Raw genomic sequence first — 25,552 nt, forward strand, 5'->3', positions numbered from 1 at the left:
AGGTCTGACATGGATATTAAGGGGAACCCCGTGTCAAATTTAAAAAAAAAATTGACGTGGGGGTCCCCCTAAAAATCCATACCAGACCCTTTATCCGAGCACGCAACCTGGCAGGCCGCAGGAAAAGAGGGGGGGACGAGAGAGCGCCCCCCCCCTCCCTCCTGAACCATACTAGGCCACATACCCTCAACATTGGGAGGATGCTTTGGGGGTCTGTGACCCCTCAAAGCACCTTGTCCCCATGTTGATGAGGACAAGGGCCTCATCCTCACAACCCTGGCCGGTGGTTGTGAGGGTCTGCGGGCAGGGGGCTTATCAGAATCTGGAAGCCCCCTTTAACAAGGGGACCCCCAGATCCCGCCCCCCCTGTTTGAAATGGTAAGGGGGTACAAAAGTACCCCTACCATTTCACAAAGAAAGTGTAAAAATGGTTAAATAAGACAAACACACTTTTGAAAAATTCCTTTATTAAAAATAAAAAAAATAAAAAAAAAGATTCCAGCGGCGGTAATCCACTCTTGCTATCCAGCGACGGATCTCTGGGGACCAGCGATGGATGATCATATCCAGCGACGGGGGATCTCTCAGTCCAGCGCTGTCCATCCATCCGTCTTCTGTCTCCACTGCGGAGACACTGCGGAGAGCCCAGCGCTGACGTTACTTATATTAGGAGGGCGGGGCCACCCGTCACCTGACCCCGCCCCCTCTGATGCTGGTAAAGGGAGCCAGGGGTTCCCCAGTGACGTATGGGTGACCCCGCCCCCTCTGATGTAACGGAAACCTGCATTACATCAGAGGGGGCGGGGTCACCCACACGTCACTGGGGAACCCCTGGCTTCCCTCTCCAGCGTCAGAGGGGCGGGGTCAGGTGACGGCTGGCCCCGCCCTCCTAATATAAGAAACGTCAGCGCTGGGATCTCTACAGTGTCTCCGGAGTGGAGACAGAAGACGGATGGATGGACTGCGCTGGACTGAGAGATCCCCCGTCACTGGATATGATCATCCATCGCTGGACCCCAGAGATCCGTCGCTGGATAGCAAGAGTGGATTAGCACCGCTGGAATCTTTTTTTAATTTTTTTTATTTTTAATAAAGGAATTTTTCAAAAGTGTGTTTGTCTTATTTAACCATTTTTACACTTTCTTTGTGAAATGGTAGGGGCGGGATATGGGGGTCCCCTTGTTAAAGGGGGCTTCCAGATTCTGATAAGCCCCCCGCCCGCAGACCCCCACAACCACCGGCCAGGGTTGTGAGGATGAGGCCCTTGTCCTCATCAACATGGGGACAAGGTGCTTTGAGGGGTCACAGACCCCCAAAGCATCATCCCAATGTTGAGGGTATGTGGCCTGGTATGGTTCAGGAGGGGGGGCACTCTCTCGTCCCCCCCTCTTTTCCTGCGGCCTGCCAGGTTGCGTGCTCGGATAAAGGGTCTGGTATGGATTTTTAGGGGGACCCCCTCGTCAATTTTTTTTTTTTAATTTGACACGGGGTTCCCCTTAATATCCATACCAGACCTGAAGGGCCTGGTAATTGAATTTAGGGGAACCCCCACGCTTTTTTTTTTTTTTTTTTTTTTTTATATCAATGAATGAATGAATTGTCGGCTAATACAGAGAACACTCAATGAATGTTCTCTGTATTACGGGAGCCGACAATTGCGAAATGACACTTTGTGCAGGGACAGTTCTAAGCACCAGAAACATGCGCCCCTTCACAGGCATACTATAGACACCCCCCAGGTACGAAATTTAAAGGAATATTACACTTTTATTGTTTCACTTTAATCATTATTAAAATCACTGCTCCTGAAAAAACGTCCGTTTTTAAAACTTTTTGCATTGATCCATGTCTCCTGGGGCAGGAGCCGGGTCCCCAAACACTTTTTAGGACAGTAACCTGCATATTAGCCTTTAAAATGAGAACTTTAGATTGTGAACGTTTGAGTCCCATAGACTTTAATAGGGTTCTAAAGTTCACACGAAGTTTAGGTCTGTTCGCAGGTTCTGGTGCGAACCGAACAGGGGGGTGTTCGGCTTATCCCTAGTCTTGGTTAGGGATGAGCCGAACACCCCCCGTTTCACTTCGCACCAGAACTTTTGAACGGACCACAAATTCGTACGAACTTTAGAACCCCATTGAAGTCTATGGGACTCGAACGTTCAAAATAAAAAGTGCTAATTTTAATGGCTAATATGCAAGATATTGTCCTAAAAAGGGTTTGGGGACCTGGCTCCTGCCCCAGGGGACATGGATCAATGCCTAAAATGTTTTTAAAAATGGCCGTTTTGGCGGGAGCATTGATTTTAATGATTAAAGTGAAAAAAAAAAGTGAAATATTCCTTTAAATATCATGCCTGGGGGGTGTCTGTAGTATGCCTGTGAAGTGGCACGTGTTTCCCGTGTTTAGAACAGTCCCTGCACAAAATTACATTTAACAGAAAAAAAAAGTCATTTAAAACTGCTTGCGTTTTTAATGTAATTATTTATTCATTTAACCACTTAAGGGCCGGAAGAATTTCCCCCTTAATGACCAGGCCATGTTTTTTGCGATTCGGCACTGCGTCGCTTTAACTGACAATTGTGCGGTCCTGCGGCGCTGTACCCAAACAAAATTGACGTCCTTTATTCCCCACAAATAGAGCTTTCTTTTGGTGGTATTTGATCACCTCTGTGGTTTTTATTTTTTGCACTATAAACATAAAATAAAGAGCGCCAATTTTGAAAAAAAAAAAAAAAAAAACCAATATTTTATACTGTTTGTTATAGTTTGTTATAATAAATATCCAAATAAAAAATAAATTTCTTCATCAGTTGAGGCCGATATATATTCTTCTCCATATTTTTGGTTTCTACAAAAGCTATAGCATCTGCAAAATAGGGGATAGATTTATGGCATTTTTATGGCTTTTTGTTTTTCTTACTAGTAATGGTGGCGATCTGCGATTTGTAGTGGGACAGATCAGACACTTTTGACACATTTTCAGGGCCATTGACATTTATACAGTGATCAGAGCTATAAAAATGTAAATGTCACTGGCAGGGAAGGGGTTAACACTAGGGGGGGCGATCAAGGGGTTAAACATGTTCCCTGGGAGTTGTTTCTAACTGTAGAGAGGAGGGGACTTTCTAGAGGAGGAGACATATCGTGGTTCCTACTTAGTAGGAACAGACGATCTGTATCTCCTCTCCTGACAGAATAGGGATTTGTGTGTTTACACATCACCGTTCTGGCTCTCGTGCCCGCGATCGCATGTGGCCAGCGGAAATTGCAGCCGCCGGCCACACGCATCGTGCCCACTGCCACACACACCTCTGGCGTGGCACGCGCAGCTGCTAGAGCTGTTTAATGGGCCGACGTACAGCTGCGGCGATTTTCAGGAAGGGGCCAACCTGCCGCAGTATGACGGCGGCTGGTTGGCAAGTGGTTAATCAATGATATCCCTGGTGAGTCCTCCACAGTGAACGCTTTATACATTGACCATATATAGTTATTTATACATTTTTTGCAGAAGTATTAACCATTTACACGGGCACCACATACCTTTTCTGTATTGTTTGTAATATGATTATTTTTATAAACATCAGCTCCACCTAGTGGCCATAATGCTATATATATGTATATACTGTATATACTGTATATACAGTATATATATCCAATTCGGCTCCAGAGCAATTTTTTTTTCTTTGTCTCATACATGTAAAAAAAAAATATCCTAATTTTTGGCAATAAAATAATAAACAAAAGTTATAAGTAAACACACACACATCCCCGTTCTGGCAGGGGAGAGGAGACAGATCTTCTGTTCCTAGTATATAGGAACAACGATTGGTCTCCTCCCCCAGGCAGTCCCATACCCACCTACACAGTCAGAACACGCTGAGGGAACACATTTAACCCCCTTGATCGCCCCCTCTAGTGTTAACCCCATTCCCTGCCAGTGACATTTATACGGTAAACAGTGGCTATTTTTATTTTATTTTTTAGCTCTGATCGCTGTGTAAATGTCAATGGTCCCAAAATAAAGTGTCAAAATTGCCCCGTTCTGTCCGATAAAAATTGCAGATCGCCGCCATTAAAAAATAATAATAATAAAAATGCCATAAATATATCCCCTCTGCCAGTGTCATTAGTACAGTGACAGTGCATAGTTTTAGTTCTGGTCACTAATAATGTCACTGGGTACCAAAAAATGTGTAAAAAAAAATAAATAAAAAAAAATAAATAATCAGTTAGGTGTCCGATTTGTCCGCCGCAATGTCGCAGTCCCGCTAAAAATCACAGATCGCCGCCATTACTAGTAAAAAATAAATAAATAATAAAAATGCCATAAATCTATCCCCTACTATATAAACGCTATAACTTTTGTGCAAAACAATCAATATACGCTTATTGTAATTTTTTCTTACCAAAAATATGTAGAATACATATCTGCTTAAACTGAGGAAGAAATTATTATTTTTTTAAAATTATTTTTTGGATATGTATTATAGCAAAAAGTCCAAAATACTGTGTTTTTTTCAAAATTGGAGCTCTTTTTTTCTTTTATAGCACAAAAAATAAAAACCGCAGAGATGATCAATCTCTATCAGTGGGAAAAAAATTACATCAATTTTGTTTGGGTGCAACGTCACACAACCGCGCAATTGTCAGTTAAAGCGACGCAGTGCCGTTTCGCATAAATTGTCTCGGTCATTAAGGGGGCGAATCCATTCCGGGGGGCTGAAGTGATTAAAGAGGAAGTAATCCCTGATAGGTTTTACTTCCTCTGTTATTTCCTGCAAAGTAAAAGCATAATGGGCTAGAATGCATCTCATACCAGCCCATTATGTGGCACTTACCTGCAAACGAAGCCCGCGCCGTCCCCACTGGTGGCCGCACCCATCTTTCTTTTGGGGGCCGCGCCCCCCCCCTGCTCTGTGACTGGCCGGAGCCGCGTGACGTCACTCCTGTACATTTGCACGCAGGGAGCCGACCAGTCACAGCACTCGCTCGGGAAGAAAGGGCACACGTTTAGGAGATATTTACAGTACCTACAGGTACAAGCCTTATTATATGCTTATATATATAGCGATACCCTCACTTAAGAGGGCCGCAAGTTTGGTTTGGGTCCTGAGCACAGCTCCGCCAACCCCCCGGCAATCTGCACTACCCACTTTGGCACAGTTAGTATCTGGCAGTACACATTAAATCACTTATACTCTAAATATGTGTGTGTGCGTGGGTGGATAACTCAAGCTCATAGACAATCCTTGAAAGTATATAACTGACTTTACTTATTGTTTTTATAAAAGGAATAACATGAATCAAACATTTGGATTGCAACACATAATCAGGTCCCTGCAGTAACCAGTAATAAAGATAAACAGAGTAATCAGCATAATAAAGTATTGCTATGCAACTCTAACGCTGCCCTTTTTCAGCTACTTCCCTGCATGGGTAAACTAACACCCAGCACTCTCTACCTATGCAGTCAGGCCTGACTGATCTAGATGGAAGTCCAGTAAAACAATATTCGCTAGCAATCTTTCGGTGGTGCACTTGAAGAACAACTTTGTAATCCAAACGAATAATAAAGATAAAGCATCTGTCTTTAAACAGCTCTCACCACCCAGACAAGTCCAAGTCCGGTTTCTCTGCCTTTTCGTCTAGGAACAGGAATCCACCGACCTCCCAGTCTTCAATCCTTCTGGTGTACTGCAGCAAAGATGAGAAAATGTCTCTCAGGTGCAACTAAGCTGGCAGAGAGCTCTTTGGAAAAGAGCACAAGGCCCAGGCTTCAGGCCCTATGTTTTCAGCAGTTCAGCACAGACCTCCTCTTGCTAGGAGAGAGGGGGGTGTCCAAAGAGGAAGAACTAGGCCTCTCCCCCTCCTTATATATCCTCCCCCATGAGTCTTTGAGACATAACTCAAAGCATCCTGGGAACCAGCGGGGTTCTGGGAACAGTAGTTTTATAGTTCTTAAAGAGACCCCGCTACACACTCCCCCCACTGAAACTCTTTGGTCCCCAAAGATAAACTTTTAACACATATCCTGTACCAATTTTGAAAGTGCTGAGTATGATGTTGGTACAGGGAATTTCCACCAGAACTCAGAGGTGGGATTCCCTGTCCCACAGGTCACACTGACATGAGTGGCCTGCCTAACTGTGCCAGAGAGTGAGCTGGGGTTGCCCTCCACCAAATGGTCAGTGGAAGGATTAGAGCATTCAGCACTTCTTCTAGCAGTCACAACAGAGTCCTCAGAGCTCTCCCCCATTTGAGAGTAGGTTAGCTTCTTGGGGGGTCTCACAACTCGGCGAGCTCTCTGTTCTCTTGGGACTTCAGGCTCTGGTGCCACAGGCTCTACTTCAGTAACACATTCTGACAGCATCACTGGTTCTGGAACATCGGTTCCTTCCTCTTCTGAGTAAATGCTAGGGATATCTTCCCAGCCTTCAGGCACACCACTAGATGGAATGAACTCTGTAGCTTCTGGGTTCAGTGTCCCATCCTGTGTATCCTCAGTAGGTGGGAGATCTATGGCAGAATTTCCTGGAGTTGATGAAGGCCACAGCCACTCAAGCTCTCCTCTTCCACCTTCACCTCGTTGGGGATCTTGTCCATCTCTAACCCGGGAGGTCTGAGACCGAGTGCTAGGTCCCGGGGTATCCAGAATGGAAACAGATTCAGGTGGATTTCTCACTGGAGGTATTCTGACTGCTTCAGTAAGCGGGAGCAAATGATTCCTGTGCCAAGTCTTCAAGGGCCCCACTTTCCCCCCTGGTTTTAGCTTATACACAGGCAATCCAGGTAGCTTTCTGCAAATGACATAGGGCTCCGATCTCCATCTATCAGCAAGCTTGTGCTTCCCAGGGATCCCCAGATTGCGTAGCAGTACACGGTCCCCAGGCTGCAGGTCTTGCACTCGAACCTTCAGATCGAAGTTCCTCTTGTTGCGGGCTCCCCTTTGGTCCGAGTCCGCCTGAGCTCGTTCATGGGCCACTTTCAAATTGTGTCTAAGTCGGTCCACATATCCCTTGTGGGAGGTAGCAGAGGCATGGTCTAGGGAAATGCCAAAGGCCAGATCCTCCGGCAATCTTGCTTCTCTCCCAAACATGAGCCGGTAGGGGGAGTAACCCGTCACATCACTTGTGGTGCAGTTGTAAGCGTGCACCAGAGCTGATATGTGTTGGCTCCAGTGTTGCTTCTTCTCTGTCTCTAGAGTTCCAAGCATGTTTAGTAAGGTCCGATTAAACCTCTCAGGTTGGGCATCTCCTTGTGGATGATAAGGTGTAGTCCTGGTCTTCTCTACTCCCAATGAGTCCAGTAGGTTCCGGATCAGACGACTCTCAAAGTCCCTTCCTTGGTCTGAGTGGATTCTCTGTGGTAATCCATAGTGGACAAAGTATTTTTCCATGAGCACCTTGGCCACAGTGGAGGCCGTTTGGTCTTTGGTGGGGAAAGCCTGGGCATAACGGGTGAAATGATCGGTTACCACCAGAACATTTCCCAATCCACTCAAATCGGGTTCGAGGCAGAGAAAGTCAATGCACACCAGATCCATTGGACCCTGACTCTGTAGGTGGCCCATTGGGGCAGCTTGAAGGGGTAGAGTCTTCCTCTGGATGCATCGTGCACAAGAACTGCAATATTCCTCCACTTCTGCCCTCATACAGGGCCAATAGAACCGGCTTCGGACAAGCTGGAAAGTTCTCTCCGCCCCTAGATGGCCATGCTGGTCATGTAAGGCAACTAGTACCGTCTCTCGGTGCTTCTCTGGGAGAAACAACTGCCACTTATCTTCTGAGTTATCAGAGGGGCCCCTTCGGTAGACCACTCCCTGATGCACTTGTAGCTTATCCAACTCTTTCCTCAGCAGACGAGCCTCCTTGGAAGGGTGATGTCGAAGTCCCTCTGGATTCTCATTCTCCAAAGCTTCAAGGACCAATCTCCCCATTGGGTCTTCCAATTGGTCATAGCTCAGCTCCTTTCTGGACAGCTTTGGCAGGAGTTCCTCTGCTAGTTGAGTTACCCCACAGTAGGGCCGAGGGACTCCCACTGCGGTGACTCCTATCTCCTCTGCTCTGGGGCCCCCTCTTGCTTGAAACTCAGCACCCTGACAGAGTGCTCGCACTCCTTCCGGTGCTACCTGGGTCCAGTCTTCCCAGTCATTGACCATGACATGAGATCTTCGGGACAGGGCATCTGCATCCCTATTTCCAGCCCCTGGTCTGTACTTTAGACTGAAGTTGAATCCGGATAATGCAGCCAACCATCTGTGTCCGGTTGCATCTAACTTTGCAGTAGTGAAGAGGTAGGTCAGAGGATTGTTATCTGTCTTTACGGTAAACTCCGCCCCATAGAGATAGTCCTTCAGTTTGTCTACTACTGCCCATTTGAGGGCCAAGAACTCCAATTTATGAGTGGGGTAGTTCTTCTCCGAGGGAGTCAGGCTCCGGCTCACATAGGCCACTGGTCGCAGCTGCCCTTCATACTCTTGATAGAGCACTCCGCCTAGGCCCTCATGACTGGCATCGACATGTAGCTCATATGGTCTGGTGGGGTCGGCATAGGCCAGGACTGGGGCCGTGGTAAGGCTCCTCTTCAAATTTCGGAAAGCCTCTTCACACCTTGGGTTCCACTGATCTTGAACCGACTCACCGGCCCTCCTAGGTCCCAAGCCATCCTCTTCTCCTTCAGTCTTGAGCAATTCGTTTAGTGGCTTGGCAATCCGGGCAAACCCATCCACAAATCTTCTATAATAGGAGCAGAACCCCAGGAAAGATCTGAGCTCTGTGACTGTTGTCGGTCTTGGCCAAGAGGTAACTGCCTCCAACTTCTCAGGGTCTGTAGCCACTCCCTTTTCAGACACTATGTGTCCCAGATAGTTCACAGAGGATTGGTAGAACCGGCACTTCTCGGGAGAAAGCTTGAGTCCCTCTTCGCTGAGTCTTCTCAACACCTTCTCCAACCTGGCCTCATGTTCTTCCAAAGTTTTCCCGAAGACAATGACATCGTCCAAGTACACAAGGACTTCTATGAGGTTCATGTCTCCAACGGTCTTCTCCATGAGGCGTTGAAAGGTAGCAGGGGCTCCAGACAGGCCCTGAGGCATTCTGTTGAATTCAAAGAATCCCACTGGGGTTATGAAAGCTGTCTTCTCTCGGTCTTCCTGGTGCATGGGGATTTGGTAGTACCCACTCTTGAGGTCCATTACACTGAACCACTTGGCACCAGCCAAACTCTGTAGGGCATCCTCTATTCTCGGTGTGGTATACTGGTCAGGGATGGTCCTCCTGTTGAGAGTCCTGTAGTCGATACAAAGCCTCAACGACCCATTCTTCTTTCTGACCACCACTATGGGGGAGGCGTAGGGACTTCTAGACTCCCGAATCACACCAGTCTTCTTCAACTCCGCAAGCTGCTCCCTCAGATCCTCCAGGTCAGCTAGAGGGACCCGCCTAACCCTTTCCCTGAAGGGTTTGTCTTCTTGGAGGCGGATTCGGTGGGTGGCACTCCTGGCACATCCCACATCAAACTCATCCTTTGAGAAAATCCTCTCCCATCTAGTCAGCTGGGCCTTGGCTCTCTCCTTCCAGGCTCCAGGTAGGTCCGGGTTCTCCATGGAAAGTTTTTCCCAAACATCTCCTCCTGCACCCGTTCCTTTTACTTCTGACCAGCTGACTGGGGCCGCAGGACTCACCTGCCCCAACAGCATTCTGGCAGGGATCTCTATGGGTCTCTCCGTAGGGTTTCTCACACTCACTGGGACTCTTCCTCGAGCCTTCTTCAGGGCCTTGATTGAAATCACTTCCGGTATCACTTCCAGGCCGGAGTGATCCTCCCTTGGATCGGATTCCAGCATGACAAAGGGGCCAGGCTGCTCCCAGGTAAGCTTCACCGTGGCCCTGAGGCAGGCTACCCCTCCGGGCTGCAGCACCACTCCCTCTCTCCCAAGTCTCCACACCTTCCCTATCCCCTCTCCTGGGGTCTTCTGCTCTAGGACCAACCGTTGGTAGGCTGTCTTCAGCATGGGATGGATATTGGGATCTTGATGGTTACTCGTCTCCACTAGAGGGGTCAGAAGTCTTCGCACCAGATCCGTATTGGTCCCTATGATGAGGGACATCTTGCTGGCCCCGGGCGGTCTAGGACACACAACTGCCAGGGTGTCAAACACCTCCGTTTTCCCTGCCACAGATGGATCGAAGGTCAGCTTTATGGGCAGGTAACCATCGTAGGGGAAACTCTGAGTTCCCAGGCCCCATATCTCCAGCTCTTCTATCTTCTGTATAGGCAAATGGCTCAAGTGCCTATCATAGAAGTCTCTGTACAACAAAGTCACTTGAGCTCCAGTGTCCAGGAGGGCCTTTGTGTAGACTCCTTCCACCTGGATGGAGACAGTGGGGGACGGGCCGACCAATTCTTCTGGGAAGGGCCGGGTTGAGGCCACCCTCTTCTGGGGACCCGTCTTCATCCAGTTGGTTTTAGACTTTATTCTCTTTCGAGTCTGGTATGCATTGACCCTCCCCACAGTAATGGGAGTACAAACCCGCTGAGGGATGTTATTGTCTCTTATTTGTAGACATTCCTTCTGAGGGGTCTGGTTTCCTCTCTCTCTCTTCCTTCTATTCAGTTTGGAGTTCACTGAAAGACATGGGCACCCGGTTGACTCCCTCACCGGGGCCCTCTGAAGTTTCCCGCCGGCTGGCGGTTATCTATCTTCTTCTTCTTGGGACTGGAACATCTACTGGCGAAGTGGCCACTGCCCCCGCAGTTGTAGCATAGCATCTCTTCTCGGTCTCGAGTGGGGCTTGGTGTTGGTGTATCTGGAAACAACTCCCTCCTAGGACTTGGTTTCTCGGCTCCCCCTTGACCTTTCGCCATCATAGCAGTCAACATCTCCATCACCTGGGACATCTTTAACTTCAAAGTGTCCAGCTCCTTATCTCTAGCGGGAGTCATGGCCGGTGTAACTATTGCTACCGGTTGGTTGACGGGCTCGGTGAGATGTTCTTCCCTTTTCTCTTCCAGTAGGGCCTCTTCCTCTCTGATCATTCGGATGAGGTCAGTGTACTCCAGACTCTTCCCATCCTGTCGGGCACGTAGTGTCCATGCAATAGGATCCATGGGTTGAGCTCCCCTCAGTACCTGTTGGGCACGGGCTTCATCTACTTCCCCTGGGCTGATCCCCTTCTTTAGGATCATCCTATGCAGGATTTTATCTAAACGTCCCATGTAGTCTGAAGTTTTTCACCTTTCTTCTGGTAGCAATGCTCTAACTGATAAGCAAGCTCAGAGATTTTCTCTGTCCCACCAAACACAGTCTGTAGTACATCTAGGTACTCCTGCGCATTACAGTCTGTCCTGCTCATCTTCAGGTTGCGTACGGCCTCTAGAGCAGGCCCCTTTAGACTTTCCACAATCCTCTGCTTCTTTCTGCGCTCTGGAACTTCCCATTCCTCTAGTGCCTGAGTTGCGCTATCTAACCACTCTTCAAATCCCTCTTCATCCGAAGGTACAGGTTTCCTCCCTGAAAACATCCGGAGTTTTCTGTACTCCGACATTGGGTAATCTGTGGGATCCTTCTTGCACTGGGCCACAATCTCCCCCAGGACAGCACACAGTTCTGCGCTAAGGGTGGCCGGTGCTGATCTGAGACTCTCGGGTGAGGTACGGGCCGCAGCCTGCGGTGATCCCGTTGGCGATGGCTCCTCCTTTGTTGCGTGCGCCAACCTATAGGATCTGTTGTCTTGTGTCCGTACACGGTTGCGCTTGCAAGCCTCCGGCATCCCATCCCAGTATTCCACTAGCGCATACTGATATGAGATGTCTGGGTCTGATTTTATCTCCATCACGCATGGTTCATGGTCTGGGGACACTGACTTCATTAACTCCTCTACGGTCTCTGTCGACCATTTCTCCCCTGGGAGGCTAATGACCACTGACTGACTTGGGTCGGCCTTAGCCGCTTCACACCACGCTCTGACTCCCTGTGGGTCCCTGTCTCAGAAATCCCGGATTTACGAGCCCCCACGTATAGCGATACCCTCACTTAAGAGGGCCGCAAGTTTGGTTTGGGTCCTGAGCACAGCTCCGCCAACCCCCCCGGCAATCTGCACTACCCACTTTGGCACAGTTAGTATCTGGCAGTACACATTAAATCACTTATACTCTAAATATGTGTGTGCGTGGGTGGATAACTCAAGCTCATAGACAATCCTTGAAAGTATATAACTGACTTTACTTATTGTTTTTATAAAAGGAATAACATGAATCAAACATTTGGATTGCAACACATAATCAGGTCCCTGCAGTAACCAGTAATAAAGATAAACAGAGTAATCAGCATAATAAAGTATTGCTATGCAACTCTAACGCTGCCCTTTTTCAGCTACTTCCCTGCATGGGTAAACCAACACCCAGCACTCTCTACCTATGCAGTCAGGCCTGACTGATCTAGATGGAAGTCCAGTGAAACAATATTCGCTAGCAATCTTTCGGTGGTGCACTTGAAGAACAACTTTGTAATCCAAACGAATAATAAAGATAAAGCATCTGTCTTTAAACAGCTCTCACCACCCGGACAAGTCCAAGTCCGGTTTCTCTGCCTTTTCGTCTAGGAACAGGAATCCACCGACCTCCCAGTCTTCAATCCTTCTGGTGTACTGCAGCAAGGAATGAGAAAATGTCTCTCAGGTGCAACTAAGCTGGCAGAGAGCTCTTTGGAAAAGAGCACAAGGCCCAGGCTTCAGGCCCTGTGCTTTCAGCAGTCCAGCACAGACCTCCTCTTGCTAGGAGAGAGGGGGGTGTCCAAAGAGGAAGAACTAGGCCTCTCCCCCTCCTTATATATCCTCCCCCATGAGTCTTTGAGACATAACTCAAAGCATCCTGGGAACCAGCGGGGTTCTGGGAACAGTAGTTTTATAGTTCTTAAAGAGACCCCGCTACATATATGATTATAAGTTCCTTAAAGAACTTTATTATTATTATTATTATTCAGGATTTATATAGCGCCAACAGTTTGCGCAGCGCTTTACAAAATGAGGGCAGACAGTACACTTACAATACAAATCAATACAGGAGGGATTAGAGGGCCCTGCTCGTTAGAGCTTACAATCTAGAAGGGAGGGTCAAGTTGAAACAAAAGGTAATAACGGTGGGGGGATAAGCTGATGGAGAAAATGAAAATACAGTTAGGTGTGGGTGGGGTGGGCTTCTCTGAAGAGAAGGGTTTTCAGGGATCGTCTAAAAGCTAATAAAGCAGGAGATAAGCGGACAGATTGGGGTAGGGCATTCCATAGGATTGGAGAGGCTTTGGAAAAGTCCTGGAGGCGAGTATGGGAGGAGGTGATGAGGGAGCTAGAGAGCAGGAGGTCTTGAGAGGAATGAAGAGGACGAGTAGGTTGGTATTTAGAGACTAAGCTAGTGATGTAGCTGGGGGCAGAGTTGTGGATGGCTTTGTATGTAATTGTTAGTATTTTTAATTTAATTCTTTGGCTGAGCGGAAGCCAGTGGAGGGATTGACAGAGAGGAGTAGCAGACACAGAGCGATTGGTAAGGTGGATGAGTCTGGCAGCGGCATTCATAATGGATTGAAGAGGTGCTAGACTATGTAGAGGTAAGCCAATGAGAAGGGAGTTGCAGTAGTCAAGGCGAGAGATGACCAGCGAGTGAATTAAAAGCTTTGTTGTCTCGTTTGTTAGAAAGGGGCGTATTTTGGAGATGTTGCAGAGGTTGAGGCGGCAGGATTTACTTTACAGCCACTTTAAGTATTTCAGGAAAGGAGGGCATTATGGGCAGGAGATGGAGGTGATCTTCATAAAAGACAAATCAGTACAAACAATACCAAAAATATTTGTGGTGCCCAGGCAAATGGCTCTGAGATCCGCACAGTGAATGTTTTATGTAGAGACCCCTGTGTAAGATCTCTTGGATTAAGATTTGTTTTCCCCCATTGTTCTCTTTCCTCCACAGATAAAAGCATGGCAGGGGAGGTATCACGTCCAAATGATAATGGTAAGTATTTAAGATGTTTGTATTCTAGTAATATCTAGTATCTTCTCTAGAACTGCACAAATAACCTCAAGGCTCTGTGCTAGCATTCTGTTATTCTGCTTGAAAGTGATATAACTGAAGGGTTGGTGGGTAAGGTATGTCTTGGTAGGTAAAGTAAGGGTTGTGGAATTAGATGTATCTTAGTGGGTAAGGTAAGAGTTGGTGGGTAAGGTGTGTCTTACTGGATAAGGTATGTTTTAGTGTGTAAGATAAGGGTTGGTGGGTAAAGGTATGTCTTAGGGGGTAAGGTAAGGGTTGGTGGGTAAGGTGTGTCTTACTGGATAAGGTATATTTTACTGTGTAATATAAGGGTTGGGAAGTAAGGTATGTCTAAGTGGGTAAAGTAAGGGTTGGCGGGTAAGGTATATCTTAGTGAATAAGGTAAGGGTTGGTGGGTAAGGTATGTCTTAGTAGGTAAGGTAAGAGTTGATGGGCAAGGTATGTCTTAGTGGGTAAGGTACACGTTGGTAGATACCGTATGTCTTAGTGGGTAAGGTAAGGGTTGGTGGGTAAGGTATGTCTTAGTGGGTAAAGTAAGGATTGTTGGGTTAGATGTATCTTAGTGGGTAAGGTAAGGGTTGGTGGGTAAGGTGTGTCTTACTGGATAAGGTATGTTTTAGTGTGTAAGATAAGGGTTGGCAAGTAAGGTATGTCTTAGTTGGTAAAGTAAGGGTTGGTGGGTAAGGTATATCTTAGTGAATATGGTAAGGGTTGGTAGGTAAGTTATGTCTTAGTAGGTAAGGTAAAAGTTGATGGGTAAGGTATGTCTTAGTGGGCAAGGTACAAGTTGGTAGATACCGTATATCGTAGTGGGTAATCTAAGGGTTGGTGGGTAAGGTATATCCTAGTGGGCAAAGTAAGGGTTGTTGGGTTGGATGTATCTTAGTGGGTAAGGTAAGAGTTGGCAGGTAAGGTGTGCCTTACTGGATAAGGTATGTTTTAGTGTGCAAGATAAGGGTTGGCAGGTAAAGTATGTCTTAGTGGGTAAAGTAAGGCTAAGTGGGTAAGGTATGTCTTAGTAGGTAAAGTAAGGGTTGTTGGGTTGGATGTATCTTAGTGGGTAAGGTAAGAGTTGGTGGGTAAGGTATGTCTTAGTAGGTAAAGTAAGGGTTGATGGGTAAGTTATGTCTTAGTAGGTAAGGTAAGGGTTGCTGAGTAAGGTGTGTCTTAGTGGGTAAAGTAAGGGTTGTTGGGTTAGCTGTATCTTAGTGGGTAAGGTAAGGGTTGGTGGGTAAGGTGTGTCTTACTGGATGAGGTATGTTTTTGTGTGTAAGATAAGGGTTGGCAGGCAAGGTACGTCTTAGTGGGTAAGTGTAAAAAAAATCCCACATTCCACTTGAGTGCTTTCATCATATACTGCTTCCTCCCAGTCTGAATATAGATATCAGATATTTCAGCCGCTGCTAACAACCAACAAAACAAGACAACACTTGTTTGGTTGCTAAACATGGACTGTTTATTAGAACAAGAATACAAGTCTTATATACAGTTGAAGTGCAGCCCCCCCTGCTCATATTACTCTAACAATACACCTGTAACCAGAAACCTAATTAACATGAGCTAGTTTTGGTTCAGGAGGGGGTCACACTCATCCCCCCCTTTTCCCGGACAGCCAGGCTGCATGCTTTAATTAAGGGTCAAGTATAGATTTTTAGGGGAATCTCACAAATTTGTTTGTTGGGGGGTTGCGCACTGAGTCCTCCTTGAAATCCATCCATTCCCTTCCATTTTTGGGGTGAAGAGGGGGTACCACCTTAAAATACATACCAGACTCAAAGGCTCTTTGGCATTTTGGTGAGGAGAGAATACAGCCCACAAACCCCTCCAAAGGTCCCCCAGAAGCAATTTCTGTACATCACAGAGATGCCCCTTCACAGGCACGATTAGTACCACCCCCCCCCCCCCCGACATGATATTTAACATTTTTGATGTTTCGATTTAGGCATTAAAAAAATAATTAACTGTTTTCCTGGTAAAAAAATGTTTTTGCATTATTACATCTTTCCTGAGGCAGTGCCCACCTCCCCATATACTATTTGGCAACCCCTTGCCTATTAGCCCAGAAATCTCACAGAAAAACAACGTCTTTAAGGCTTTTCTCAAGGGAAGGCTTCAGGTAGGTGACAACACTGAACCACGCTTGTGTAATGTGTGCCGAGACAGCCACCTGTAGTCTCCATTAGAAGCCCATGTGATAACACGGGACGACAATTGGGAGACATGGCTAGAGCGTTTCATTAAGGGCCGGTTCACACAGCGAGCCGCGGCGAGGCGTCTCCGACTTACCTCGCCGCGACTTGCGGGGACCTCAGGGGCGACTTGCAGAGGACTTCTGCATAGAAGTCAATGCAAGTCGCCCCCGAAGTCGCCCCGAAGTAGTACAGGAACCTTTTTTCTGAGTCGGAGCGACTCGAGTCGCTCCTCTCAGAACGGTTCCATAGTACTGAATGAGGGCGACTTGCGGGAGCGAGGCGAGGCGAGCCGTGTCGCCTCGCGTCGCAGTGTGAACCGGCCCTAAAGGATGCCTATTTAAAAATATGGATATGGCTTAGGGAATGACATCAACATGTTAAAGCTTCTGCCAGAAAAAAGTACCAACGCTTTTGTAAAATGAAGAAATGTTCTTGTGTCTCAGAACATTGGGGGGAACTGAACCTGGAGTCGGGATGTAATTGATTTCTACTGTTTTACTAAAACGTCATATACAAATGTTACCCACAAGAGCTACTACGGCTGGGATGGTTCAACATAAGACTCAATTTCTTCTCTTTTAGGCTCTTCCAATGGAATTTGCGGCGTAGACTGGACATGTAATGGGCCCAGCTGCTACTACTTTTCCTTTCATATAAAGACATGGATGATGGCCCAGAAAGATTGTGAGGATATGGGGGCTCACCTGGTGGTCATTAATTCCAAGAAGGAGATGGTGAGAGAACCAATGACGGAAATACTTGTATCTACGAACTTCTGTTAAACTTCAAATGTTTGTCATGGTGGGATGGCTTCTTGGTAGATATGTGTGTGGCCAAGCTACAGGGGGCGAGGTATCACATAGCTACCATCATTTGCCCCAGGCATCTAAAATACACTGTCTCCCAAAATCATGGGCGTTTGCCAAATGTTCCCAAATGTCACGTAATGGGTTGATGCAGAGCTGATGAGGACTTTCCATACACCTGTTGTCCTGTTTTACCTGGGAATGATGTCATGTTATAACAGGGAAAGGGAAACACCCTATAGGAAGGTGTGTGACAGCTTTAGACCCAGCTCCAACCAGACCACGCCTGCGGCGTGTTTTTCTCAACCCACAGAGCTTAGTTATGAGTATGCTCCATGGTTGGATTGAAACGCGTTGGGGCATGGCCTGGTTGGGGCCTGGGCTGAAGCTGTCATGTGCAACTTCCAGGAATTTTACCTTTTTCCATTAGCTGTCTACAGCTGGGTTGAGCTCTGTTCTTCTCTCCACTCCGAGCGATTCCTTCTAGGGAGGACCTGATGAAGCCTTGAGCAGCACCTGTAAATTTAGTTTGTGTCACAGGTTATAAAGAGGCACAGAGTGGCACAGGAGCCTGTAGGAGATCCGGTTCAGTAGATCTGGTAGCAGATGCAAAGCTGAAGACAGTTCAGCAAGCAATTGGCACCAGGCGGATGCAGGAGCATGGTCAGATGGGCAGTAGTCGGCAATAATCGGGCAGCAGGAGTACAGAGTCAGGAACCAGTAGTGGAGTCAGAGCTAGGCCAGGGTCAGTATCAAGGAAGCAAGGTCAGCTTACAAGCCGGAGTCAGAAACAGAGGCCCAGGAACAAGCAGGGTCAACAAGGTTGGGATACAGATGTATACAGGATCAAGTCACAAGCAGTAGGAGCGGATGACCACCCAACAATGATTCTGAATTCTGTAGGGCCTTTAACCACTTCCCGACCGCCGCACGACGATGTACGTCGACAGAATGGCACGGGCAGGCATATGGGCGTACATTTACGTCCCTGCCTTCCCGCGGGTCGGGGGCCCGATCGGGCCCCCCCGGTGCCTGCGGCGGTCGGTATTCGTTCGGGAGCGATCCGGGATGAGGGGGCAGCCATTCATTCATGGCCACCCCCTCGCGATCGCTCCCGACGAATAGAAATCCTTCGTGACATCACTTCCTCTCCTGTAATGTAAACACAGGAGAGGAAGTGATGTAATCTCTCCTCCGTGTCGGTATTTTTCGTTCCGACACCGAGGAGAGCGGATCGGTGAGTTGCACCAACATGACACTACACAGTAGAACATGCTAGGCACACTCACACCCCCCCGATCACCCCCCCAATTACCCCTGCCCCCCAGTCACAGTGACACCAATGTCATTTTTTTTTTTTTTGCATTGGTGTCATTTGTGACTGTAATAACTGTTAGGGCAGTTAGGGTTAGCCCCCTTTAGTTCTAGGGTACCCCTAACCCCCCAAATAAAGGTTTAACCCCGTGATCACCCCCCGTCGCCAGTGTCACTAAGGCTGGGTTCACATTGCAGCGGTTTATGAGAACGGATGTGATTCGCACCGCACTGCAGTGCAAATCACATCCGATCTCTGTGCGATTCGAGTTCAGCCATACAGATAGTATGGCTGAATTCGTGTCGCACCCGCCGCACCCGCCGCAAATTTGCACGGGACCCTTTTTTTGGCCCGCAGCAGAATCAGATCGCATGGGTGTTCACACCATGCGATCCGAGTTTGCAGATCGCACTGCGATATGCGAACTGATCTGGGGGTGTCATTAACATTTCACTGACACTCCCAGCAGTTCGCATAGGGCAGTGTGAACTGCCGCCGGGAGGCATGCGATGCGGGAACCCGCCGCGGATTCGTGGCGTTCCCGCATCGCTCCAGTGTGAACCCAGCCTAATAAGCGATCATTTTTCTGATCGCTGTATTAGTGTCACAGGTGACGCTAGTTAGGCAGGTAGGTATTTAGGTTCGCCGCAGCTTTTTATAGCGCCAGGGACCCCCATATACTACCGCATAAAGCCCCCTGATTGCCCCCTAGTTAACCCTTTCACCAGTGATCACCATATAACTGTTACAGGTGACGCTGGTTGGTTAGTTATTTTTTTATAGTTTCAGGGCACCCGCCATTTATTACCTAGTCTCACTAGTGTACCCCTAAATTTAGGGGTGTCTACTTTCCAAAATGGGGTCATTTGGGGGGGGGTTTGTGCCATCTTGGCATTTTATGGCCTTTAAAACTGTAACGCCCTTAGAAAGCCTGAAGGCGGTGCTTGGTTTTCGGGGCCCCGTACGCGGCTAGGCTCCCAAAAAGTCCCACATATGTGGTATCCCCGTACTCAGGACAAGCAGCAGAATTTATTTTGGGGTGTCATTTCACATATGCCCATGGCATGTGTGAGCAATATATCATTTAGTGACAACTTTGTGAAAAAAAAAAAAAAAAAAAGTTTGTAATTTTCCCGCAACTTGTGGCAAAATATAAAATATTCCATGGACTCAACATGCCTCTCAGCAAATAGCTTGGGGTGTCTACTTTCTAAAATGGGGTCATTTGTGGGGGTTTTGTGCCATCTTGGCATTTTATGGCCTTCAAAACTGTAATAGGTAGTGAGGAGTGAAGTCAAATATTTACGCCCTTAGAAAACCTGAAGGCGGTTCTTGGTTTCCGGGGCCCCGTACGCGGCTAGGCTCCCAAAAAATCCCACACATGTGGTATCCCCGTACTCAGGAGAAGCAGCAGAATTTATTTTGGGGTGTCATTTCACATATGCCCATAGCATGTGTACACAATATATCATTTAGTGACAACTTTGTGTAAAAAAAAAAAAAAAAATTTTTTTTTTTGTCATTATTCAATCGCTTGAGGCAAAAAAATAAAATATTCAATGGGCTCAACATGCCACTTATCAATTTCCTTAGGGGGTCTACTTTCCAAAATGGGGTCATTTGGGGGGGTTTTGTACTGCCCTGCCATTTTAGCACCTCAAGAAATGAGATAGGCAGTCGTAAACTAAAAGCTGCGTAAATTCCAGAAAACGTACCTTAGTTTGTAGATGTGACAACTTTTGCGCAAACCAATAAATATACAATTATTGACTTTTTTTTTACCAAAGACATGTGGCTGAATACATTTTGACCTAAATGTATGACTAAAATTGAGTTTATTGGATTTTTCTAATAACAAAAAGTAGAAAATATCATTTTTTTTCAAAATTTGCGGTCTTTTTACGTTTATATCGCAAAAAATAAAAATCGCAGAGGCAATCAAATACCATCAAAAGAAAGCTCTATTTGTGGGAAGAAAAGGACGCAAATTTTGTTTGGGTACAATATTGCATGACCGCGCAATTACCAGTTAAAGCAGCGCAGTGCCAAATTGTAAAAAGACCTCTGGTCATTTACCAGCAAAATGGTCCGGTCTGAAAGTGGTTAACAGGCCACTAGGCACCATCAAACACGTAAACTCGCTCTCATGAGCACACGCAGCACAGTAATGCTCACGTGTACGCGAGGATGTACGTGAGATGTTGGCTCAAACTTGTCTTGCATACACACGGTCACACAAAGTTGGTCGGACATTTCCGAACGTCAAGAACGCGGTGATGTACAACACTTTCAATAGCCTGTGCGGCTCTTCTGCTTGATTCTGAGCATGCGTGCCACTTTGTGTGTCGGAATTGCGTACACACGATCGGAATTTACGCAAACAGTTTTCGTTGTCTGAAAATTTGAGAACCAGATCTCAAATTTTGTGCGACTGAAATTCCGATGAAAAAAGTCAGATGGAGCCTACACACAGTCGAGAATTTCCAACAACAATCTCCGATCGCACATTTGCCATCGAAAAGTCTGACTGTGTGTACGCGGGAATAAGGAAATTATGACCAAAGCCTAACGTGATTGGTTCAACGTATTCTGAAAAGTGATGCCCAAAAGAGGACCTGCACTGCAGAAGATTTACCCAGAAAAGGCACAATCAACATTTCTAAATGTTCCCTATAAGATTGCAAATCTTTACTTTTTGAGTTTGGGTTTATTTTAACCGCTTGCCGACCAGCCGCCGTCATCATACAGCGGCAGGTCGGCACCATCCCATGAGCCCTCGTAGCTATAAGTCGGCTACTTTAAGCGGGATTGCAGGCGTGTGCACGCGCCCGCTACCCTGCGGAGGTGCCGATGTGCATGGCCAGCGGTTGCAATGACCGTCGGCCACTCACAATCGTGAGCACAAGAGCCAGAACAGGTGTGTGTGTGTGTGTGTGTGTGTGTAAACACACAAATCCCTGTTCTGACATGGGAGGAGAAACAGATCGCCTGTTCCTACTAAGCAGGAACAACGATCTGTCTCCTCCTCTAGTCATTCCCATCCCCCCACAGTTAAAATGACACCCCTGTTCTGTGAGCTGAAGAGAGACAGATCGTGAGTTCCTACTAGCTAGGAACAGCGATCTGTCATCTCCTATAGACAGTGCCCCCCCCTCCACAATTAGAACACACCTAGGGAACACGGTTAACCCCTTGATCGACCCTTAGTGTTAACCCCTTCCCTGCCAGTGAAATGTATACAGTAATCAGTGCATTTTTATAGCACTGATCGCTGTATAATTGTCAATGGTCCCAAAAATGTGTCCAGTGTCCGATGTGTCCGCCATAATGTTGCAGTCCCAATAAAAATCGCTGATCGCCGCCTTTACTAGTAACAAAAAAATATTAATAAAAATGCCATAAATGTATCCCCTATTTTGTAGACGCTATAACTGTGGTTGGTCACATGGGTTGATGTCACATGGGGACTATGACATCGTAAGGGGGCGGGGTCACCATGTGACCAACCCATGTGACATATACCATGTGACCCCGCCCCATTGTCACTATATAAGAGACCGCACAGCGCGGCTCTGCCATTCCGGCCGGAGGGAGCGACGTGTCAACATCTCCTGGAGAAGAACAAGAAGAAGAACACGAACGGAAGTCGGCGGCGACAGCGGCGACAGAAGACCGGGCCACCGCCTGCAAAAGAGCTACAAGAAGGCGCGGTGGCCCGGCAGAAGAACCGAAGGCGGCGACAGAAGAATGGAAGGCAGCGGCGACAGAAGACCGGGCCACCGCCTGCAAAAGAGCTACAAGAAGGCGCGGTGGCCCGGCAGAAGAACCGAAGAGGGGGACAAGACCCCCGAAGTCGGGAGAAGAGGCCGCCGGCGGGGAGGAAGAAAGCCGGACTCCTCCGCTAGCAAAAGAGCTACACACACATAGCGGAGGAGTCCGGCGAGAAGACCCCCGAAGACGGAAGACCCCCGGAGCTGTGCAATAAAATATTTTTTCCCTGTGTTGTGTTTTTTTTTTGTACTTTACTTCGCAGGTGAATGGGTAGGGGTACATTGTACCCCATACTCATTCACATAGGGTGGGGGGCCGGTATCCGGGGGCCCCCTTCTTAAAGGGGGCTCCCGGATTCCGATAAGCCCCCCGCCCGCAGACCCCGACAACCAACGGCCAGGGTTGTCGGGAAGAGGCCCTTGTCCTCATCAACATGGGGACAAGGTGCTTTGGGGTGGGGGGCCGCGCCGCCCCCCCTTCCCCAAGGCACCCCCCCATGTTGAGGGCACGCGGCCTGGTACGGCTCAGGAGGGGGGGCGCGCTCGCTCGCCCCCCTTTCCTGGCCGGCCGGGTAGCGTGCTCGGACGAGGGTCTGGTGTGGACTTGGGGGGAACCCCCACGCCGATTTTTTTTCGGCGTTGGGGTTCCCCTTTAAGCCCATTCCAGGCGGCGGAGCCCGCGACGTCTCCTTCGCGGGCCCCGCCTACCTTTACACGCGCTCGAAATGGGCGGACTTTCCGAGCGGGAACAGTCCGCTCATTTCGAAAGTACAGCGGACAGGCCCACACACGGGCGGACTGTTCGCTCAAACACAGTTTCAGCGGACAGTTTTTCGGAATTTCCGAAAGACCTTGTCCGTCCAACTGTCCGCTGAAACTGTCCGCTGAAAGCCCACACACGAGCGGACTGTCCGCCCAAACACTGTTCAGCGGACAAGGTTGGGCGAACAGTCCGCCCGTGTGTACGCGGCCTTAGACTACAGATGGTCACAGTGAGACTACAAATGGTCACAGTGAGACCACAGAAGGGCACAATTAGGCCGCGTACACACGGGCGGACTGTCCGCCCAACTAGGTTCGTCAAACAGTCTGACAAACAGTCCGTTCAAAATTTGCATGAACGGACTTGACCACACACGACGAACGAACAGTCCGCTGAAAACTTGCGCGATGACGTGTACAGCACGTATGACGGGACTAGAAAAACGACGTCCTATACACTGCAATGCAACCTTCGCCGTGTAAATCCTTTCTGAGCATGCGCGCAACTTAGTACGGCGAACAAGCCTACACACGAGCGGACTGTCCGCTGAAACCAGGTTTCAGCGGACTGTCTTACGGGAATTCCGAAAAACTTTGTTCATCAGACTGTCCGCTGAAACAGTCCGCTGAAGCCCACACACGAGCGGACTGTCCGCTGAAACACTAAAAATGGTCACAGTGAGACTACAGATGGTCACAGTGAGACTGCAGATGGGCACAATTTGGCTGCAAATGGGCACAATGAGACTACAGATGGGCACAATTAGACTACAGATGGTCACAGTGAGACTACAAATGGTCACAGTGAGACTACAGATGGGTACAATTTGGCTGCAAATGGGCACAGTGAGACTACAGATGGGCACAATTAGACTACAGATGGGCACAATTAGACTACAGATGGGCAGAGTGAGACTACAGATGGTCACAGTGAGACTACAGATGGGCACAATTTGGCTGCAAATGGGCACAGTGAGACTACAGATGGGCACAATTTGGCTGCAAATGGGCACAGTGAGACTTCAGATGGGCACAGTGAGACTACAGATGGGCACACTTAGACTACAGATGGGCACAGTTAGACTACAGATGAGCAGAGTGAGACTACAGATGAGCAGAGTGAGACTACAGATGGTCACAGTGAGACTACAGATGGTCACAGTGAGACTACAGATGGTCACAGTGAGACTACAGATGGTCACAGTGAGACTACAGATGAGCAGAGTGAGACTACAGATGGTCACAGTGAGACTACAGATGGGCACAGTGAGACTACAGATGGTCACAGTGAGACTACAGATGGTCACAGTGAGACTACAGATGGTCACAGTGAGACTACAGATGGGCACAATTAGGCTGCAAATGGACATTGTTTACCCAGTTGCTGTTGCATTTTCCCCACCCTACCCTAGGCATATACTCCAGTCAATGTTTTCCCATTTTTTGGTGGTAAAATTAGGTGCCTCGGCTTATATTCGGGTCGGTCTATACTTGTGTACTTGTGTATATACATTAATTATTTGTTTTTTGTGTTTTAAAGATTTTTATAGATAAGTTTTCCTATGGCATGCTCGTATGGATCGGTCTTACTGACAAGGACGGGACCTGGAAATGGGTGGATGGGACTTCCTATGACTCAACTGAAAAGTAAGATCATCAGAACTATAAATGAAGTCTAATCTGATGAGGCGAGGTGGAGCCAAAGAGCTGCATCTTTACCTAACCAATGGTATTATGTGTGTGTGTGTGTATATATATATATATATATATATATAATATATATATATATATATATACAGTGCCTTGCAAAAGTATTTGGCCCCCTTGAACTTTTCAACCTTTTGCCACATTTCAGACTTCAAACATAAAGATATAAAAATTTTATTTTTTGTGAAGAATCACCAACAAGTGGGACACAATTGTGAAGTGGAACAAAATCTATTGGATAATTTAAACTTTTTTAGCAAATAAAAAACTGAAAAGTGGTGTGTGCAAAATTATTCGGCCCCTTTACTTTCAGTGCAGCAAACTCACTCCAGAAGTTCAGCGAGGATCTCTGAATGATCCAATGTTGTCCTAAATGACTGATGGTGATAAATAGAATCCACCTGTGTGTAATCAAGTCTCTGTATAAATGCACCTGCTCTGTGATAGTCTCAGGGTTCTGTTGAAAGCGCAGAGAGCATCATGAAGACCAAGGAACACACCAGGCAGGTCCGTAATACTGCTGTGGAGAAGTTTAAAGCCAGATTTGGATCTAAAAAGATTTCCCAAGCTTTAAACATCCCAAGGAGCACTGTGCAAGCGATCATTTTGAAATGGAAGGTGTATCAGACCACTGCAAATCTACCAAGACCTGGCCGTCCCTCTAAACTTTCAGCTCAGACAAGGAGAAGACTGATCAGAGATGCAGCCAAGAGGCCCATGATCACTCTGGATGAACTGCAGAGAACTACAGCTGAGGTGGGAGAGTCTGTCCATAGGACAACAATCAGTCGTACACTGCACAAATCTGCCCTTTATGGAAGAGTGGCAAGAAGAAAGCCATTTCTCAAAGATATCCATAAAAAGTCTTGTCTAAAGTTTGCCACAAGCCACCTGGGAGACACACCAAACATGTGGAAGAAGGTGCTCTGGTCAGATGAAACCAAAATCCAACTTTTTGCCCA

The 25,552-nt window shown here is 47.5% G+C and overlaps 1 protein-coding gene across 1 annotated transcript in view; it reads left to right on the top strand.

Annotated features, from left to right (window-relative positions):
• Positions 1-13,962: 13,962 nt before the first annotated feature.
• LOC143961704 (asialoglycoprotein receptor 2-like) overlaps positions 13,963-25,552 on the top strand; it is a 24,672-nt gene continuing 13,082 nt past the window's right edge. Inside the window, exons 1-3 of the mRNA XM_077471023.1 lie at positions 13,963-13,999; positions 16,813-16,964; positions 24,424-24,530. Of these exons, the coding sequence (XP_077327149.1) occupies positions 13,966-13,999; positions 16,813-16,964; positions 24,424-24,530 (293 nt within the window). The 5' untranslated portion in view covers positions 13,963-13,965. The remainder of the gene's footprint in view (positions 14,000-16,812; positions 16,965-24,423; positions 24,531-25,552) is intronic.

The sequence above is a fragment of the Lithobates pipiens genome, unplaced genomic scaffold (assembly GCF_037356315.1).
Source record: "Lithobates pipiens isolate NorthernLeopardFrog02 unplaced genomic scaffold, aLitPip1_a1.2 Scaffold_8, whole genome shotgun sequence".
Classification (NCBI taxonomy): Eukaryota; Metazoa; Chordata; class Amphibia; order Anura; family Ranidae; genus Lithobates; species Lithobates pipiens.